The sequence below is a fragment of the Trichomycterus rosablanca genome, chromosome 4 (assembly GCF_030014385.1).
Source record: "Trichomycterus rosablanca isolate fTriRos1 chromosome 4, fTriRos1.hap1, whole genome shotgun sequence".
Lineage (NCBI taxonomy): Eukaryota > Metazoa > Chordata > Actinopteri > Siluriformes > Trichomycteridae > Trichomycterus > Trichomycterus rosablanca.
Genome location: NC_085991.1, coordinates 41,994,367 through 42,016,253, shown reverse-complemented (window position 1 = coordinate 42,016,253; position 21,887 = coordinate 41,994,367). Strand labels below are relative to the sequence as shown.

Sequence of the window (21,887 nt, the reverse complement as noted above, 5' to 3'; positions counted from 1 at the left end):
GTCCCATGGAACTGCATATAGTTTAGGCTAATGTAAAATAATGGGGTTGTTTTTGACACTTATACACTGAAAATAACACAAGTATAATATAAAAAAAACACTGAAAAACAATTAAAAAACAATTTAAAAACAATACGAAATACAATAAAACCTGCACTTTACCTTTACTTCTTTGTTTCCTTATGCTTCTTAATCAGTGGAGAGAACTCAAAAGCAGTAGTAATTAAGAGAGGTTCACTGTTTCTATGTCGTTCTTTTAATACATTGTTACAACAAGTTTGTTTAACAATAAGCATTTTAAACTCTGAGAAAAGCTGATTCTCACAATTTGTCAGAACCTCAAGCTGTAACACAAGTTTAAAAGCGAAACAGGAGGAAAATCCAGCTGAACACAGATACATGTGGAGCTTTCAGAGTAAATTTGATGATTCTACACACACTAATGCAGATTCGTCTCATATTGACACTTTGATGACGTTTTACCTCACCACTCAAGCCGAGCGCTGAACAAAGCAGCAGTCGCACACACGTTGAGTTTAAGGGAAACGTTGAGTTTAAGGGTACAAATTTCTCGATGAAGGGTTTGAGTTTTAAAGATTTTGAGTTTAGGGGACGTTGAGTTACAAGGTACCACAGTACATGGTTAAATTATAAAATACTATTTGGATATGTGAACCAAATATTATTAAATTGATTGATTTAAAGAGAATAACGTATCTTGCCATATTTGTTAATTCTTAATAATATTAATAATCGAGATACTGGTTATGTAACCTTTATTGGCATATCAGATTTGAAAACCTTGTAGCATATTTCCAGAAATTATATAAAAGTTTACCATCATACACATTCCATCCCAATATTAAAATCATCTTGTTATGAAAAAACATCACTGACATTGTTCCTGTATGGCAATAGATGGTCTTTATTTTTCTGGTGGCACAAGCTGGGGCTCCTCCAGCATCGGAGGGCCATCCATATCCTGCTCGTTTATTTTCTCGCCCTTTTTCTGTCCCTTGTCCTCGTCGTCCTCCCAATCTGAGTCGCTGATGTCATCATCAGAAATGTACCATTCTGGTTTCTCATCTGCTTGTTCTGTGGTGACGTCGTCCGTCACCTCTGGTTCAGGTTTGTGTTTGGGATCTTCCAGTTTACCCCATGACACAGGGTCAGCCTTCTTTAAGGTCACTTCCACTTTAGAGGGCACCATGTTCACGATGCTGTTTTTAACATCAACAACCTATAAGGAAAACCAACAGGGATGACTGACTGATGCTGACTAGCACCTTTTTATTTTTAGGATTGCCATCGGTGGCATATTTATTCATTTTTTTAACCAGCTTGAGCCATTGTGTCCAATTCCCATTGCACTCTGTTATCTGTAGTTATTCTTAAGGTTGTTAATTAAAAAAATAACAATACAGCTTTAAACTCTATGCAGTTTGCTTAGGGACGTTTGGAATAAGAAATAAGAGACTCTACTAAATACTGTTGTGCTGAAAAAAGTGATCATAACGTGCAGCTTATTAACTATTTGCCACAGTGGGGTTTGGCATTCAATTCTTTCTTATAGCTCTAATATTACTATAATGCATGTGTGCAGTCTTCAGGGTTTACTTTTGGCTACAGTCACTGCCAGCTGTGGCCCAGCTGACAAAAAGATTGAGAACCACTGTTTTAAATGGCAATGGTAACAGGGCAACCAGTAGCCTAGTGGTTAAGGTACTGGGACTAGTAACCAGATGGGTGCTGGTTCAGGCCTCACCACTGCCAGGTTGCTGCTGTTGGGCCCTTAAGCAAGGCCCTTAACCCTCAATTGCTCACACTGTACACTGCAATGTAAGTCGTTTTGGATAAAAGCATCTGCTAAATGCCAAAAATGTAAATGTAAATTACCACATATGGAAGCATAGAATATTGAGTGTACTGTACCATCCCATCTACCATGGAGCTTACCATAGCAAGGCTATAAGCCTATCTTAAAGTACAGTACTGCCAATGTGATACACAAACTGTCAGTGTTTGCATGCACATTCTCTTTGAGTTTGTGAACACTTACCCCCCACAGATGAATTTCTTTGTGAAACGCCTTATCATTCTCAAACTGAATATGACACGTCAGCTGTTGGTACAGAAGAAAATCATTTAAAATATACTATTTAAAAACAAAGAGCTTGTAGTGTAACAGAGAGGAGAAAGAAAGAAAATGCAAGGAAAAATGTAATACTTAAATGTATTTGTGATAATATAATATATTATATTAATATTATAAAATTACACACACATATATACAGTGTATCACAAAAGTGAGTACACCCCTCACATTTCTGCAAATATTTCATTATATCTTTTCATGGGACAACACTATAGACATGAAACTTGGATATAACTTAGAGTAGTCAGTGTACAACTTGTATAGCAGTGTAGATTTACTGTCTTCTGAAAATAACTCAACACACAGCCATTAATGTCTAAATAGCTGGCAACATAAGTGAGTACACCCCACAGTGAACATGTCCAAATTGTGCCCAAATGTGTCGTTGTCCCTCCCTGGTGTCATGTGTCAAGGTCCCAGGTGTAAATGGGGAGCAGGGCTGTTAAATTTGGTGTTTTGGGTACAATTCTCTCATACTGGCCACTGGATATTCAACATGGCACCTCATGGCAAAGAACTCTCTGAGGATGTGAGAAATAGAATTGTTGCTCTCCACAAAGATGGCCTGGGCTATAAGAAGATTGCTAACACCATGAAACTGAGCTACAGCATGGTGGCCAAGGTCATACAGCAATTTTCCAGGACAGGTTCCACTCGGAACAGGCTTCGCCAGGGTCGACCAAAGAAGTTGAGTCCACGTGTTCGGCGTCATATCCAGAGGTTGGCTTTAAAAAATAGACACATGAGTGCTGCCAGCATTTCTGCAGAGGTTGAAGACGTGGGAGGTCAGCCTGTCAGTGCTCAGACCATACGCCGCACACTGCATCAACTCGGTCTGCATGGTCGTCATCCCAGAGAGAAGCTGACGCACAAGAAAGCCAGCAAACAGTTTGCTGAAAACAAGCAGTCCAAGAACATGGATTACTGGAATGCCCTGTGGTCTGACGAGACCAAGATAACCTTGTTTGGCTCAGATGGTGTCCAGCATGTGTGGCGGCGCCCTGGTGAGAAGTACCAAGACAACTGTATCTTGCCTACAGTCAAGCATGTTGGTGGTAGCATCATGGTCTTGGGCTGCATGAGTGTTGCTGGCACTGGGGAGCTGCAGTTCATTGAGGGAAACATGAATTCCAACATGTACTGTGACATTCTGAAACAGAGCATGATCCCCTCCCTTCGAAAACTGGGCCTCATGGCAGTTTTCCAACAGGATAACGACCCCAAACACAACCTCCAAGATGACAACTGCCTTGCTGAGGAAGCTGAAGGTAAAGGTGATGGACTAAACCCAATTGAGCACCTGTGGCGCATCCTCAAGTGGAAGGTGGAGGAGTTCAAGGTGTCTAACATCCACCAGCTCCGTGATGTCATCATGGAGGAGTGGAAGAGGATTCCAGTAGCAACCTGTGCAGCTCTGGTGAATTCCATGCCCAGGAGGGTTAAGGCAGTGCTGGATAATAATGGTGGTCACACAAAATATTGACACTTTGGGCACAATTTGGACATGTTCACTGTGGGGTGTACTCACTTATGTTGCCAGCTATTTAGACATTAATGGCTGTGTGTTGAGTTATTTTCAGAAGACAGTAAATCTACACTGCTATACAAGCTGTACACTGACTACTCTAAGTTATATCCAAGTTTCATGTCTATAGTGTTGTCCCATGAAAAGATATAATAAAATATTTGCAGAAATGTGAGGGGTGTACTCACTTTTGTGATACACTGTATACCGATCAGCCATAACATTAAAACCACCTCCTTGTTTCTACACTCACTGTCCATTTTATCAGCTCCACTTACCATACAGAAGCACTTTGTAGTTCTACAATTACTGACTGTAGTCCATCTATTTCTCTACATAAATTTTTAACCTCCGTTTACTCTTTTCTTCAATGGTCAGGACCCCCACAGGACCACTACAGAGCAGGTATTATTTGGGTGGTGGATCATTCTCAGCACTGCAGTGACACTGACATGGTGGTGGTGTGTTAGTGTGTGTTGTGCTGGTATGAGTGGATCAGACACAGCAGCGCTGATGGAGTTTTTAAACACCTCACTGTCACTGCTGGACTGAGAATAGTCCACCAACCAAAAATATATCCAGCCAACAGCACCCTGTGGGCAGCGTCCTGTGACCACTGATGAAGGTCTCGAAGATGACCAACTCAAACAGCAGCAATAGATGAGCGATCGTCTCTGACTTTACATCTACAAGGTGGACCAACTAGGTAGGAGTGTCTAATAGAGTGGACAGTGAGTGAACACAATATTTAGTAGCGCTGCTGTGTCTGATCCACTCATACCAGCACAACACACACTAACACACCACCACCATGTCAGTGTCACTGCAGTGCTGAGAATGATCCACCAACCAAATAATACCTGCTCTGTGGTGGTCCTGTGGGGGTCCTGATCATAAAAGAACAGAATGAAAGGGGGCTAACAAAGCATGCAGAGAAATAGATGGACTACAGTCAGTAATTGTAGAACTACAAAGTGCTCTTATATGGTAAGTGGAGCTGATAAAATGGACAGTAAGTGTAGAAACAAGGATGTTATGGTTGATCGGTGTATATGTGTGTGTATATCTATTCTTTCATGTCATTATTAAAAACCTTTGATAAAAAAGTTAAATTCCCTATGTAATACCTTGTGTTCCCTATGTAATATCAGTTTTCCTTTTTCCACCTGTTTTGGTATGTACACCTGTTTTCATTTTTTCCACCTGTTTTAGTCTTATTACTCATTTTCAGTTTCTCCCTAATTTTGTTGATGAGTTTCACCTGTGACTTGTTTCTGTTCATGTATTACAGGCTGTTTGTCCCCACAGACCAGTACAAGGTATTAGCACCACTCACAGCCTGTACTGAGCACTTTATCCGAATCAATTGCCTTTGATCTCGACCGCAGTGTTGTATCTTTGACCCTCTGTATTAGTCTTGTCTACTACAGCCTGTTTATAGATCCTTTATAGACCTTGTGTGTTCTCTGACCTTGAGTTTGGATTGTAATTTTGGATTGTTTTGGAGTTCAGAACACTTGAATATTTTTCTGCTGATGATTCAGACATCTTTACACAGAAAAAAAAATCCAAAATGTGCTGGACTCTGTGGACCACTTTAGGACTGGGCTAGTGCATCCCCTGCTTAACTGATCCTGTTGTAAGGATCATCTTTCAAACCCTTATCTTAACAACTACCCATCAACATGTTTGTTTGTTTATTAGGATTTTAACATCATGTTTTATACTTTGGTTACATTCATGACAGGAACGGTAGCTACTCATTACACAAGCTTCATCAGTTCACAAGCTTATATCAAACACAATCATGGACAATTTTGTATCTCCAATTCACCTCACTTGCATGTCTTTGGACTGTGGGAGGAAACCGGAGCTCCCGGAGAAAACCCACGCAGACACAGGGAGAACATGCAAACTCCACACAGAAAGGACCCGGACCGCCCCACCTGGGGATCAAACCCAGGACCTTCTTGCTGTGAGGCGACAGTGCTACCCACTTAGCCACCATGCTGCCCACTACCCATTAACAAAAATCTAACAGCCATTACCTATAGAAATAAGCTGTGCACTCACCGATGTCTGGTTAGCCTCAACATAGGAATGATCAGGGCTGGCGTTCTTGGCATATATGGTGATCACTACCTGGTTTCCCGTCTGGTGCCAGTCAAACCGACATGCCACCTTTTTCTTATCCTGCCAACAACAGTACAACTTAATCAGTATTGTATTGAAATATTCTCATGTACGAAATTACATCTGAATCTTGAAAATTTCATCAGCATCATAGATTAAAGAAATACTCCAACAGTGTTTAATATGTAATCTGTGGATTATTTAAAATTTATTGTCAGTAATAAGGTTTACACTTGAAAAGACTGTAGTATATTTCTAGTAAAAGAAATTTGGAACATACACTCTATGGTCAAAAGTATGTGACTTGAATAATAATAATAATAATAATAATAATAATAATAATAATAAAAATAGTAATAATAATAATAATAATAATAATAATAATAATAATAATAAAAATAGTAATAATAATAATAATAGTAATAGTAATAATAATAATAATAAGCCTGATTATTAAAAATAAGGATTTCTATTTTCAGAATAATTAAAGTTTATCTTTGGTTTTTCATTCAAATAAACATTATAAGGAATGTAAAATCTCTATAAATGTAAAATCTTTAACATATTATTATTATTATTTGTATTTTCTTTATGCATTTTCTCCCCTTTTTCTCCCTTTTTAGCGCGTCCAATTGCCAGATTGCGTCATGCTTCCTCTCCACCAATGCCGATCCCTGCTGTGATTGAGGAGAACGAAGCTAACCCATGCCCCCTCCGACACATGGGCAGCATGCCATATGCATCTTATCACCTACACTTTTGACAAGTGCAGTGCAGCTCAGCGTTGTGTACGGAGAGACACACCCTGAGAGCACTCTTTTCTCATCTCTGAGCAGGCACCATCAATCAGCCAGCAGAGGTCATAATTGCACCAGTCATGAAAGAGAGACCCCATCCGGCTTAGTCCCGCCCATATCTGAACAACAGGCCAATCGTTGTTCATGTGGCCGCTCAGCCTTAGCCGGCAGGCAGAGCTGAGATTCGATACGTTGTATTTGAGATCCCAGCTCTGGTTCCAGCGTGTGTTTTTACCGCTGCGCCACCTGAGCGGCCCATCCTTAACATATTATTAATAATACAACATTTATTAACAGAAAGTAAAAGATTGCGTACCTGTTTTTGGAACCAGCAGTGTTTGCCTGTAGTACAGCCCTTTTGATCCAGAAAAGCATTAAAGTCAGTGGTCTTTATACAGCAGCAGCTCCAGTATTTGTATCTGAGGGATGGTGAAAACAAATCAAAATAAATCAAAAAAATTAATCTGTGTGCATCTGTCTCAGCACAGAAAACACCTTAATACAGTCTGATCTGAATTATGTGAATTTAGGATACAGGTATCCAAACAAACAATGCAAATCAGCCATGACACTTCAATAACAATTTATTCAGTTCATAATATCTTATTTTATTTGGCGCCCAAACATTTTATGATTTATGTTAGTAAATTCGCCACGCCCCAGCTGCAACTCACTAAAGTTTGAGCGAGTTGAGAGTTAAAAATTTTTTTATTGAAAATGTCAAACAAATGAAATAGATAAGAGAATCATATTCACCTAATACATCAGAATGAAACCATAAACATGAGCAGCCTCACGGAGCTGAAGAGACCTGCTGTGTTTCAAATAACATCCTATACACTGAATAGTGTCCCACGGGCAGGCAGGTTTGCTGCTGCACTATAAGTTTGTATATACCGATCAGCCATAACATTAAAACCACCTTCTTGTTTCTAAACTCACTGTCCATTTTATCAGCTCCACTTACCATATACATGGCTGGATTACTGACCGGGCCTATCAACATTTATGATACAATATATTTTTATTTCCGAGGGCCCTCCATTTTAAGGATCCTGGGCAACTCTTTAATCCTTAATCCGTCCTTGACCATATAGAAGCACTTTGTAGTTCTACAGTTACTGACTGTACTTTGTTAGCCCCCTTTCATGCTGTTCTTCAATGGTCAGGACTCTCCCAGGACCACCACAGAGTAGGTATTATTTAGGTGGTGGATCATTCTCAGCACTGCAGTGACACTGACATGGTGGTGGTGTGTTAGTGTGTGTTGTGCTGGTATGAGTGGATAAGACACAGCAGCGATGATGGAGTTTTTAAACACCTCACTGTCACTGCTGGACTGTGAATAGTCCACCAACCAAAAATATCTAGCCAACAGCGCCTGTGGGCAGCGTCCTGTGACCACTGATAAAGGTCTAGGAGATGACCAACTCAAACAGCAGCAATAGATGAGCTATCGTCTCTGACTTTACATCTAGAGGGTGGACCAACTAGGTAGGAGTGTCTAATAGAGTGGACTCTGTGGTGGTCCTGTGGGGGTCCTGACCATTGGAAAAACAAGATGATAGCAGGTTTAAAAAGTATGTAGAGAAACAGATGGACTGCAGTCAGTAATTGTAGAAGTACAAAGTGCTTCTAAGAGGAGCTGATAAAATGGACAGTGAGTGTAGAAACAAGGTGGTGGTTTTAATGTTATGGCTGATCAGAGTGTATATATTTATAAAGCTGCATAGCACAAATTAATACAGTACGTACTTAACTGTTTTTTTTTTTTTAGATCTACCAAGCTAGAATTAAAGAAAACCATATATAAGAAACTCACCCTTCATGAAAGACTGGTGCTCCTGGGTGATATGTGCAAATCTCAGCATCTGTTTCTGGACACTGGTACATCTATAAACACACCATAGTGAGTTGATTGCATTTATATATGACCCACAGTCTACCTGTACTTTGTTTTTATAATTCATTGTAATAATTTTAACTGCCTCCTTTTACATCTCAGAGAGTACAATCCAGAACTACAACACTGTATCTAAAACACTTCATCACTGTGCCCCAACTGTATTTAAGCCTAAATTGGATACTAAAATCAAAAATGTATAAGCTATTCTACTCCCCTTAAACATACAACTCACAGCAGTTTAAGCTGTCTATGTAAAAAACAGACATCCAGTGCAGTTACTAAGTGAGAGCTAATGAGCTAATGGATGTGTTAATAAGTAATGACCAAACCTACTTTATACCTGGCCAATTATCTTCATGCTATTACTCATCATTATTTCCTTACAGATGGATATTGATTCACCAGGAAGGGTTAGATCAATGACCCCTCCCGGGGGATCTAAACCTGCAACCTGAGCTGATAATGAGATTAATTCCTGTTAAAGCTACTGCAGTGACTCTCAGCAGACTGAAAGACCAGAGATGTCAGTGATTATTGATGCAGGTTTAGGGACTGTAATGTGTAATTAGTTTTATATGTTGTTGTAGTTTTATATTAATATTATTGTTGTTTACTTTTAGTTAATAATTTAGTTTAGTGGGTGATCAAGTGCCACAGCAGGCTGTTAAGCTAGCCCTCAACCACTGAGATCTGGGTCTGAATCTTAGCGGTGTGATCAGCTATAATAATAATAATAATAATAATAATTAATAATAATAATAATAATATTAATAATAATAATAATAATTATTATTATTATTATTATAAAGCTTTGAGCTTAGTAAGGGTGGGAGTTTTAATCTCATGACCAGTCACTTTCTTTAAATCGTTATTATTTAACACCTTACATTTTAAGTTTACATATAAAAACATTTACATATAAACATTTATGAGGTTAAACAGGGATCACTTCTGGTAAATTAGGTTAAACTTGAGTTTATTTAATGATATTAAGATTTTTGTGGGTTTTCTGAAAATATGACTTAATTTGCTGTTTTTACATAGATAAATCAGTGGCACTGTGGATAAGTGGGTAGCACTGTCGCCTCACAGCAAGCGTCCTGGGTTCAAGCTCCAGGTGGGGCTCAAACCCGGGTCCCTTCTGTGTGGAGTTTGCATGTTCTCCCCGTGTCCGCGTGGGTTTCCTCTGGGTGCTCCGGTTTCCTCCCACAGTCCAATTGGAGACACTAAATTGACCATGACTGTGTTCGATATAACCTTGTAAACTGATGAATCTTGTGTAATGAGTAACTACCGTTCCTGTCATGAATGTAACCAAAGTGTAAAACATGACATTAAAATCCTTTAATCCTTTAATCCTAAATCTGCTTTAATAACCACCAACAAACCAAATCTTTGAACATTTTACTTGGCATAACTAGTTATGTATTGGTTATCTGATATGAGCCTGTATTTTATGTACAGTACACATATTTGAGGGGTTGCATTTGAAATTGAGCCATTACAAACACAGTTCTGACATGCATTTAAGAAGTTTTAAGACACCCAATTACATCCAAGATTCAAGAATATCATCTTAATTTTGTAATCCATTCACTAATTCATTACATCAGCTAGAAAAACAGAAAAAAAGCTCTAATAGTGCCACCAACATGCGTGACTGAGTTTGAATGCCTCACTTTTTCTTTTCCATGTAAGACATTAATACCACCAGACCACTAGAGGGAAAAATTTCCCACTTTTTATTGCCATTAAATATTATTGTTTGTGTATTAGGATTTTAATGTCATGTTTTACACTTTGGACACATTCCTGGCAGGACAGGACACATGATTCATCAGCTGATTGATGAGTTAATTGATCAGTTCAAGTTCAATGTCAAACACCATCACAGGTAATTTTGTATCTTTGCATGTCTTTGGATTGCAGGAGGAAACCAGAGCTCCTAGAGAAAACCTACACAAACACAGGGAGAACATGCAAACTCCACACAGAAAGGATGGGAACTGAACTGAACTCCTTGCTATGAGACAACAGTGCTACCCACCGAGCCACTGTGCCACCCAGTAAATACATAATACAGCATGTTGAACAGTGGTTATCAACATATTTATCATCCAGCTTGCACTTTTAGTCAAACCAAAGTCTCACAGCAAGCATGTTACACATAGACCCATTTGTTACAGGCTAGAAGTAAATGAGTTTTGTCTAGGGACGTAACGATACACTCTACCAACGATGGGATATGGATTACGATTTTACGATTTTTTTTTTTAAACAAAATGAAATTGAAGACAAATGATGACAAAGTTTCCTTTTATTATTTCTCTTTAAAAAAATAAAATATTGTATTTGTGCTTATCTTTTATGCACTAAATAATGAATGCCCTTTTATTTCTGAGGTAGGTATAAACTATGCCAAATAATGCTTATTGTGTAAATGAAATTTTAAAACAAATCCAACATTATATAAATAATTGAAGAATACAAATAAAGAAAGTATCCTCACATAAGGAAATTTGGCTGGAAAATCCCCTACCGTCAACCAGGCGAGGTAAATAGCGCCAGTGCTGTTTAAAGTGAATATCGATTCATCTTAAATGAATAACCGATTCGAATCGTGGCACATGTACACCGATTTTTAACTGTCTTGTGGTGCATCGTTACATCCCTAGTTTTGTCACAGTATTTCTAATAAATACGTCATGATATTTCTAAGCTTAGCCAGATTATATTGTCATAAAATTAAAAGAAAGATGTAATTATTAATGAATAAATACACATCTGCATTTACAAACCACCTACTGATTTGCATCCTTTGTTCTTGCACTTAGTCCCAACTATGACACTCTGGCTCTCTACAGGACAAAACAAGCAAAGCAGAGTGATGTGTCACATGACAGGAAATGGGAACAATGAGTACAGAGAAAAAGGAAGAACCATGTTTCTTCATCGCTTATTGCAATCAGTATGTCATTGCAAAGGTAAAGCTGCAAGTGATCAAATCACAGCCATGAACAAAGCAGAGAGGACCTGCTTTGTTTTTCCTACAGAGCAGTTTTTCCAATTGAATAACTAGGAATTCATCCATAGCTAACTGAATTAAAGAGTTTGGTGTAGTTAACAGAATTATAATAATGCCAATATAATGCCAAAAATATCCTAAAAATATCTTGACATATTAATATTACTTATTCACATGCCATCCGTGCTATGCTAAACAAGCAACAGTAAACACCAAACATGTCTTGGCTGATTGACTTTTATTATAATTGTTAGATAAGGTGTAGAATTCAGTACATTTATTCATCAACCCTTTAAAAGTGCCATTGAGGTTTGACAGACAACATATGCATAGTGTTTAAAAAAATTTTTACTCACCAATGATTTCTTGCTTCTTTTTCTCACTGATTTCCATTTTCTCCAGGATCTGAGTCAAAGAGGGTGAAACCTTCACCTTCAGCTTGGATTTGGGCTCGTCTGAGCTGATGGAACAGACACACAGAGTTTACATTTCCTTCCTTTAAAACATACAGGTGATTTTGAGCAGCACCTGTTAGAAAATCAGAAAGCTTGCTGGATATTTCTGTGACATTTTACAAACCATGTTATTGTATTTCCTAAACTGTGGAAATTTCTGACCAAAACTGTGTGTTTGTGACCAGGATATAGAGAACTAGCTAAAGGAAAAGAATAAGCATGTGTACCTGGGCCTCTCTTTTTCCAGAGCCTCAGCAGATTTGGGACCCTGGTAGATGATCTCCTCACTGTTGTGGATCTTCTGTTCTCCTTTATCAGACTTCACCTCTGGCTTCAGTGGTTCCTCTGGTTTTACGTTACTGTGTCGCCCGCGAACACAGCCCTGAGGAATACACAATGAAAAGTGTGCATCACACAAAGAGTTATTGAATTATAGTTCATTAAAGAAAAGGCACTTGCAATTTTCTGAGTCCATGGTGCTCGGTCTGGTCTGGTCCTGTATGGTCTGTTGATACCTGAAAACTCATCCTGGTGTCGATGTATATAGGGTCTCACGAGGCAACCACCCTGGGAGAGAAAATTTGATCCAGAGGTGGCATGACACCCCTTGCCAGACCTGGACTCGGCAGTAAATCCATGAATATGTGCAGGGATTTAGTCAATTCCCTGTCCTTCCTTTCTGTCAGAGAGCGGTCCGTTAGGCACCACGGCCTCAGGGAAATGCAAGTATGCCAACAAAGGAGATGGTAACGAATACTAAGAGAGTCTGTGATATATAAATAAATTCTCCATACAGTGTATCATACGTGGTATTAACAATATCATAGAAAATAAGTATTGTAACATGTTGTCTTGTACAGGGAAAAAATAGAACATTTAAAACACTTATTTTAAAGATATGAATAATAAGACAATAACATAATACAGTAGACCATTGACTTACGAATTTAATTGGTTTTGAAAAGCTGTTCTTAAGTCAAAATGTTCATTAGTTAAACCTATTTTTTCCATGCAAGGCCCTTAACCCTGTCTGCTCCAGGGGCGCCGTAAGATGGCTGACCCTGCGCTCTGACCCCGGCTTCCAAACAAGCTGGGATATGCGAAGAAAGAATTTCATTGTACTGTACACCTGTATATGTATATATAACAAATAAAGTATATCTCTTATCTTATTTCTCTATTATCTCCTTCTTTATTTCAATAGTGTTGTATTTTGAAGGTGTAATTGCGCTAAAGAAAGAATACTTTACTCAGTCGATTTCCTTCTTCTCTCTCACTCACTGTCCCCTCTGCCTGATACACAGTGACAGCTACTGGCAGGAGTAATTATACAACAACAAATAGCAATAGACTTGTTCATTTTATCACCACTGCGCTTTCTCTGTACCTTCTCTGGGGCCATTTTAATAAAGAATTTTACAAAATGTAAGGAAACACTGAAAAAAACACTGTCTGCTGTCAGAATGTTTGCTCACAGTATATATATACTGTATATATATATATATATATATATATATATATATATATATATACAGTGCCTTGCAAAAGTATTCAGCCCCCTTGAACTTTTCAACCTTTTGCCACATTTCAGGCTTTAAACATAAAGATATGAAATTGTAATTTTTTGTGAAGAATCAACAACAAGCGGGACACAATGGTGAAGTGGAACGAAATTTATTGGATATTTTAAACTTTTTTTAGAAATAAAAAACTGAAAAGTGGGGCGTGCAATATTATTCAGCCCCCTTGCGTTAATACTTTGTAGCGCCACCTTTTGCTGCGATTACAGCTGCAAGTCGCTTGGGGTATGTCTCTATTAGTTTTGCACATCGAGATACTGAAATTTTTGCCCATTCTTCCTTGCAAAACAGCTCGAGCTCAGTGAGGTTGGATGGAGAGCGTTTGTGAACAGCAGTTTTTAGCTCTTTCCACAGATTCTCGATGGGATTCAGGTCTGGACTTTGACTTGGCCATTTTCACCTGGATAAGTTTATTTGTGAACCATTCCATTGTAGATTTTGCTTTATGTTTTGGATCATTGTCTTGTTGGAAGATAAATCACCGTCCCAGTCTCAGGTCTTTTGCAGACTGCAACAGGTTTTCTTCCAGAATGGTCCTGTATTTGGCTCCATCCATCTTCCCATCAATTTTAACCATCTTCCCTGTCCCTGCTGAAGAAAAGCAGGCCCAAACCATGATGCTGCCACCACCATGTTTGACAGTGGGGATGGTGTGTTCAGGGTGATGAGCTGTGTTGCTTTTATGCCAAACATAACGTTTTGCGTTGTGGCCAAAAAGTTCGATTTTGGTTTCATCTGACCAGAGCACCTTCTTCCACATGCTTGGTGTGTCTCCCAGGTGACTTTTTATAGATATCTTTGAGAAATGGCTTTCTTCTTGCCACTCTTCCATAAAGGCCAGATTTGTGCAGTGTACGACTGATTGTTGTCCTATGGACAGATTCTCCCACCTCAGCTGTAGATCTCTGCAGTTCATTCAGAGTGATCATGGGCCTCTTGACTGCATCTCTGATCAGTCTTCTCCTTGTTTGAGCTGAAAGTTTAGAGGGACGGCCGGGTCTTGGTAGATTTGCAGTGGTCTGATACTCCCTTCATTTCAATATGATCGCTTGCACAGTGCTCCTTGAGATGTTTAAAGCTTGGGAAATCTTTTTGTATCCAAATTCGGCTTTAAACTTCTCCACAACAGTATCTCGGACCTGCCTGGTGTGTTTCTTGGTCTTCATGATGCTCTCTGCGCTTTAAACAGAACTCTGAGACTATCACAGAGCAGGTGCATTTATACGGAGACTTGATTACACACAGGTGGATTCTATTTATCACCATCAGTCATTTAGGTCAACATTGGATCATTCAGAGATCCTCACTGAACTTCTGGAGTGAGTTTGCTGCACTGAAAGTAAAGGGGCTGAATAATATTGCACGCCCCACTTTTCAGGTTTTTATTTCTAAAAAAAGTTTAAAATATCCAATAAATTTCGTTCCACTTCACAATTGTGTCGCACTTGTTATTGATTCTTCACAAAAAATTACAATTTCATATCTTTATGTTTAAAGCCTGAAATGTAGCAAAAGGTTGAAAAGTTCAAGGGGGCTGAATACAACACTGACAAAATGACACTTTGACACAATGAAAAGTAGTCTGTGTGCAGCTTATATAACAGTGTAAATTTATTCTTCCCTCAAAATAACTCAATATACAGCCATTAATGTCTAAACCACCGGCAACAAAAGTGAGTACACCCCTTAGTGAAAGTTCCTGAAGTGTCAATATTTTGTGTGGCCACCATTATTTCCCAGAACTGCCTTAACTCTCCTGGGCATGGAGTGTACCAGAGCTTCACAGGTTGCCACTGGAATGCTTTTCCACTCCTCCATGACGACATCACGGAGCTGGCGGATATTCGAGACTTTGCGCTCCTCCACCTTCCGCTTGAGGATGTCCCAAAGATGTTCTATTGGGTTTAGGTCTGGAGACATGCTTGGCCAGTCCATCACCTTTACCCTCAGCCTCTTCAATAAAGCAGTGGTCGTCTTAGAGGTGTGTTTGGGGTAATTATCATGCTGGAACACTGCCCTGCGACCCAGTTTCCGGAGGGAGGGGATCATGCTCTGCTTCAGTATTTCACAGTACATATTGGAGTTCATGCGTCCCTCAATGAAATGTAACTCCCCAACACCTGCTGCACTCATGCAGCCCCAGACCATGGCATTCCCACCACCATGCTTGACTGTAGGCATGACACACTTATCTTTGTACTCCTCACCTGATTGCTGCCACACATGCTTGAGACCATCTGAACCAAACAAATTAATCTTGGTCTCATCAGACCATAGGACATGGTTCCAGTAATCCATGTCCTTTGTTGACATGTCTTCAGCAAACTGTTTGCGGGCTTTCTTGTGTAGAGACTTCAGAAGAGGCTTCCTTCTGGGGTGACAGCCATGCAGACCAATTTGATGTAGTGTGCGGCGTATGGTCTGAGCACTGACAGGCTGACCCCCCACCTTTTCAATCTCTGCAGCAATGCTGACAGCACTCCTGCGCCTATCTTTCAAAGACAGCAGCTGGATGTGACGCTGAGCACGTGCACTCAGCTTCTTTGGACGACCGACGCGAGGTCTGTTCTGAGTGGACCCTGCTCTTTTAAAACGCTGGATGATCTTGGCCACTGTGCTGCAGCTCAGTTTCAGGGTGTTGGCAATCTTCTTGTAGCCTTGGCCATCTTCATGTAGCGCGACAATTTGTCTTTTAAGATCCTCAGAGAGTTCTTTGCCATGAGGTGCCATGTTGGAACTTTCAGTGACCAGTATGAGAGAGTGTGAGAGCTGTACTACTAAATTGAACACACCTGCTCCCTATGCACACCTGAGACCTAGTAACACTAACAAATCACATGACATTTTGGAGGGAAAATGACAAGCAGTGCTCAGTTTGGACATTTAGGGGTGTAGTCTCTTAGGGGTGTACTCACTTTTGTTGCCGGTGGTTTAGACATTAATGGCTGTATATTGAGTTATTTTGAGGGAAGAATAAATTTACACTGTTATATAAGCTGCACACAGACTACTTTTCATTGTGTCAAAGTGTCATTTTGTCAGTGTTGTCCCATGAAAAGATATACCTAAATATCTGCAGAAATGTGAGGGGTGTACTCACTTTTGTGATACACTGTATATATATATATATATATATATATATAGAGAGAGAGAGAGAGAGAGAGAGAGAGAGAGAGAGAGAGACACTTTGAGTCAACTTGTTCGTGACGTCACGTGTTTCGTAATCTGAAATTTGTTCATACGTTAAGTTGAAAAAGATCGTTCGAAACCCAACATGTTCATATGGTAAACGTTCGTAACTCAAGGGTCTACTGTAATATGTGTAATACAAATCACTGTTGCAGTGTATGCATTTTTTTTGTTTAGCTTTTAATGACTTGAATCATTTTACTGTGACCTAAACTTTAGCTTAATCCACTTTTCAATTTATTTCTCAGTACAGAGAAACTTTTAGGAAAATGTGTGTAGTAACTGCACTAAAGACGTAGGGCAGCTGTAGCCTAGTGGTTAAGGTACTTGACTAGTAATAGAAAGGTCGCTGGTTCAAGCCCCACTACTGCCAGGTTGCCACTGTTGGGCCCCTGAGCAAGACCCTTAACCCTCAATTGCTTAGACAGTATACTGTAAGTTGCTTTGGATAGAAGCGTCTGCTAAATGCTGAAAATGTAAATGTAAAGACTTGTACATGTATTTGTGGCAAATAACCTTGATTGAGAGAAACTCAGAGAAGTCTGTAGTTCTCTTCTTGCAGCAGGACCAGCCCTGAGAAGAGACAGAGAATAGCACATATTTACACCACTGTCTACAGGTTATGAATGCAATTACAGTATGGGGGATGAGGGGGGTGGGGTAATCACAAAATTATTTTGAATGTAATAATTGAAAAATATAGTTGTTAATAGTTGTTAACTACAGCGTTTAAAGAACCCACCCACATAGTCCGATCATCCCGCACCCTAGCACTGCCAATTGTGCCTGCTAGATGGCGCGTTCAAAATTTTTTGCGCTGGTGTGCTAGCGGATTATCCCACTGCGTCACCTGGGCGCCAAAAGAACAGATTTTAAATAACGTTAGCTATAAAACAAACAAAAAAAAACAATATTTAAAAAATGTATTTTTAAAGAAAAATAGTTGTAATTATTTACGTTTTGTAAAAGCTATTAACAAGAATCGCTGTTTAGATAAAAAAAAAAAAAAAAACAGCAAATAGTTAACTATAAACTATGTCATACACCGATCAGCCATAACATTAAAACCACCTTCTTGTTTCTGCACTTACTGTCCATTTTATCAGCTCCACTTACCATATAGAAGCACTTTGTAGTTCTACAATTAGAATTTCATGCTGTTCCTCAATGGTCAGGACTCTCCCAGGACCACTGCAGAGTAGATATTATTTAGGTAGTGGATCATTCTCAGCACTGCAACGATACTGACATGGTGTTGTGTTAGTGTGTGTTGTGCTGGTATGAGTGGATAAAACACAGCAGTGCTCCTGGAGTTTTTAAACACCTCACTGTCACTGCTGGACTGAGAATAGTCTACCAACCAAAAATATCCAGCCAACAGCGCCCCGTGGGCAGCGTCCTGTGACCACGGATGAAGGTCTAGAAGATGACCAACTCAAACAGCAGCAATAGATGAGCGATCGTCTCTGACTTTACATCTACAAGGTGAACCAACTAGGTAGGAGTGTTTAATAGAGTGGACAGTGAGTGGACATGGTATTTAAAAACTCCAGCAGCGCTGCTGTGTCTGATCTACTCATACCAGCACAACACACACTAACACACCACCACCATGTCAGTGTCACTGCAGTGCTGAGAATGATCCACCACCTAAATAATACCTGCTCTGTGGTGGTCCTGTGGGGGTCCCTGATCATTGAAGAACAGGCTAAAAAAGTATGTAGAGAAACAGATGAACTACAGTCAGTAATTGTAGAACTACAAAGTGCTTCTATATGGTAAGTGGAGCTGATAAAATGAACAGTGAGTGTAGAAATAAGGTGGTTGTAATGTTATGGCTGATCAGTGTATACAACAGATTATTAACTTTTTTTTATTAATATTTGACTTTACTGTTCCATTATTATTAAATAAATACCAAAGTGTGTGTTGAACAACATAGAAACAGTATCTTGGAAGACTAATAACCTGCGGTCGTCTAACTTTATGCATCAGTAAATGTTACAGCATAAGCAATTTACTTTTGTATTATCCACACGAAATGAACTGATTACATCTAAATGTTTTTTAATAGTGAACTCCCACCGGTAATGTAATTAGTCAATGTATTAGGACTAGACCCCTCTCAGCGTGTGCTCACCTTCAGGGCATCATGGAAAATAGGCACTCCAGGGTGATAATGGCATGCATCTACATAAAGAGAGAAAGAAACATTGAGATGCTTAAAAGAAAAGAGAAACGTTTAACAAAGCATTACACATCAGTTCCCGTCTCTCACTGTTTAGATATGTGTGTGTGCTGTATGTCGTCTCACAGCATGACTCTCCTGTCCCACCCTGTCACACAGCACAGTGCTAGCCATCTGTCCCTGCCTCAGTGGACCAATCAAAGACGAGAACATTTATGGCAGTCAGGAACAGCTGGTAGGAAGACTGTGGGTGTCAAGTATTTACTCTACAACCATGTGTAACAATCACAGCTCAACTCTTTCTATTGTGTGGTCCAAAAATCTACACATTCCCGCCATATCAAATACTTATTGGAACACTATACTGGTGTAAAATTTTGATTATATCTGAGTATTGGGTCCCCCCAATATATATTATGATTACGGCCTTGGTACAAAAGAACGCACAATTAAAAATCTTTAAAAATGTGTCCCATGTGGTATTACCACCCTAATAAAATTTACACCTTAAACCAGGTCTATTATACTAGCCCACCCCACTATCGGCTGGCCGTGCATCTATATGGACATAATGGGCTATGTCTGAGGGGATGGCTGAAGCTCTGTCATGGATTGGAGCCCTGTACAGTGAAATCCTGTAGAACTAGACCTGCCATGACCCTGCCCAGGTCAAGTAGTTAATGAAAAGGAACAAAATATAATTAAGCATGTGTAGTAAGTAAAGTATATCAAGTAACAAGTGACCCGGTAGGCAGGTTACATGAGCAGGTAAAAATTTTTTTTTTAAAGGTATGTTTAAAATGTAATTAGATAAAGAAAGTAATCAAAGTATATAACATAAGTATATACTGTAAGTAGGCAATAAAGTAAGCAAATGTGCATGTACTGTAAGTGTTACTACAATAAGCAGCTAGTAAGTAACATTAGTAAAGAAAGTATATAATAGGTAACTGTAGTGGTAGTGAGATTAGATTGTCAGTAAAATACATACATAGTAAGTAATTGCACATGAAAGTAGTATTTAAGTAAGAAGTATGGTGATATAAGTAGTATGTAGGTAGTAGGTAAAGTAGTATTTAAGTTAAAATAAGTAGGCAGTATGTAAGTACTAAGTTACTAAGGTAGTTAAATATGTAAGGTAAGCTGTACCCTAAGGTAAGTAGGTGGTATGTAAAGCAAGTACATGATAGGTAAGTGATGTATAAGTAATAAATTAATAAAGACATAGTAGAACTTACCATCTGAGTTCTTATCCTCATCATATCTTTCTCCACAACCTCTGTTATAACACAGTAAAGCCATACTGATATAACCTGCCCTTAATTACTATAGTTACTGTTTAGATCTGTTAATTAACTGAGGAGTCACTCTTGTTAATCTGATCCTCTTCTGGTCCACCACAGGCCCTTAAAGACTCCTACCTGCACGTTTTCCACTCTCCAGAACTTTCATGTGAAAGGCCGGAGAGATCTAGAAGCAGCAACAGGAGTCCTGAGTGGAGAGGAAACAGACCGAATGAAGTTATAAATAGTCCAGAGCACCTCACACCTCACAGCTGTTAGGTTTTATCTGAGGAGGTTGTCATTCCTGATAGCCGGAGCTCCTCCCTGACACAAAGCAGGAACCAAAAAGAGAAACAGAACTGTAACAGAATAAAAAAACCCAAAGAGAATTATAGTACACAGAATAATTACTGCATTCCAACACACACACACACACACACACACACACACACACACACACACACACACACACACACACACACACACACACACACACACACACACACACACACACACACACACACACACACACACACACACACACACACACACACACACACACACACACACACACACACACACACACACACACACACACACACACACACACACACACACACACACACACACACACACACACACACACACACACACACACACACACACACACACACACACACACACACACACACACACACACACACGGCAATTTTTAGTAGGTCCAATTAGACTGACTGCAGGTCTTTGAACTTGTGGAAAGAAACTGGAGCACCCTGAGGAAATCCAGGGAGACACAGAGAACATGCAGACTCTACACAAAAGTAGAATTGTATGTCTTCGACTCATAAAAAGGGACAGACACCTTTTTATCACAGTGTTACATTAATTGTCCTATATTGTCCATTTTATCAGCTCCACTTAGCATATGAGCACTAGTTCTACAATTACTGACTGTAGTCCATCTATTTCTCTACATACCCTTTTTTTACTTTGCTCTTCAATGGTCAGGACCCTCACAGAGCAGGTATTATTTGGGTGTTGGATCATTCTCAGCCCTGCAGTGACACTGACATGGTGGTGGTGTGTTAGTGTGTGTTGTGCTGGTATGAGTGGATAAGACACAGCAGCGCTGCTGGAGTTTATAAATACCGTGTCCACTCACTGTCCACTCTATTAGACACTCCTACCTAGTTGGTCCACCTTGTAGATGTAAAGTCAGAGACGATCGCTCATCTATTGCTGCTGTTTGAGTTGGTCATCTTCTAGACCTTCATCAGTGGTCACAGGCTGGATATATTTTTGGTTGGTGGACTATTCTCAGTCCAGCAGTGACAGTGAGGTGCTTATAAACTCCAGCAGCACTGCTGTGTCTGATCCACTCATACCAGCACAACACACACTAACACAACACCACCATGTCAGTGTCACTGCAGTGCTGAGAATGATCCAACACCTAAATAATACCTGCTCTATAGTGGTCCTGATCATTGAAGAACAGGGTGAAAGCAGGCTAAAAAAAGTATGTAGAAAAATAGATGGACTACAGTCAGTGATTGTAGAACTACACAGTGCTCCTATATGGTAGGAAGAGCTGATAAAATGGACAGTGAGTGTAGAAACAAGGAGGTGATTTTAATGTTATGGCTGATCA

The 21,887-nt window shown here is 39.5% G+C and overlaps 1 protein-coding gene across 1 annotated transcript; it reads right to left on the bottom strand.

Annotated features, from left to right (window-relative positions):
* Positions 1-759: 759 nt before the first annotated feature.
* Positions 760-20,406, bottom strand: zgc:92429 (uncharacterized protein LOC445063 homolog). Its single transcript, XM_062993337.1, has 11 exons — positions 20,192-20,406; positions 18,906-18,955; positions 17,282-17,338; positions 12,224-12,378; positions 11,898-12,001; positions 11,322-11,374; positions 8,433-8,503; positions 6,927-7,029; positions 5,754-5,873; positions 2,060-2,122; positions 760-1,240 (listed from the first exon to the last, which is right to left on the bottom strand). Exons 1-11 carry the CDS (start codon positions 20,253-20,255, stop codon positions 926-928), a joined length of 1,155 nt encoding a protein of 384 aa, XP_062849407.1. The 5' UTR covers positions 20,256-20,406; the 3' UTR covers positions 760-925.
* Between the last annotated feature and the right edge of the window lie 1,481 nt (positions 20,407-21,887).

What these genes read in the sequence shown, in the direction of transcription:
- zgc:92429 (XM_062993337.1), bottom strand. Translation starts at nt 20,255, where the DNA reads ATGGCTTTACTGTGTTATAACAGAGGTTGTGGAGAAAGATATGATGAG. An exon ending in TGAGGATAAGAACTCAGATG is followed by an intron (nt 18,956 to 20,191) that starts GTAAGTTCTACT and finishes CTCTTTATGTAG; the next exon opens with ATGCATGCCATTATCACCCT. An exon ending in AAGAAATTCATCTGTGGGGG is followed by an intron (nt 1,241 to 2,059) that starts GTAAGTGTTCAC and finishes TTTTCCTTATAG; the next exon opens with GTTGTTGATGTTAAAAACAG.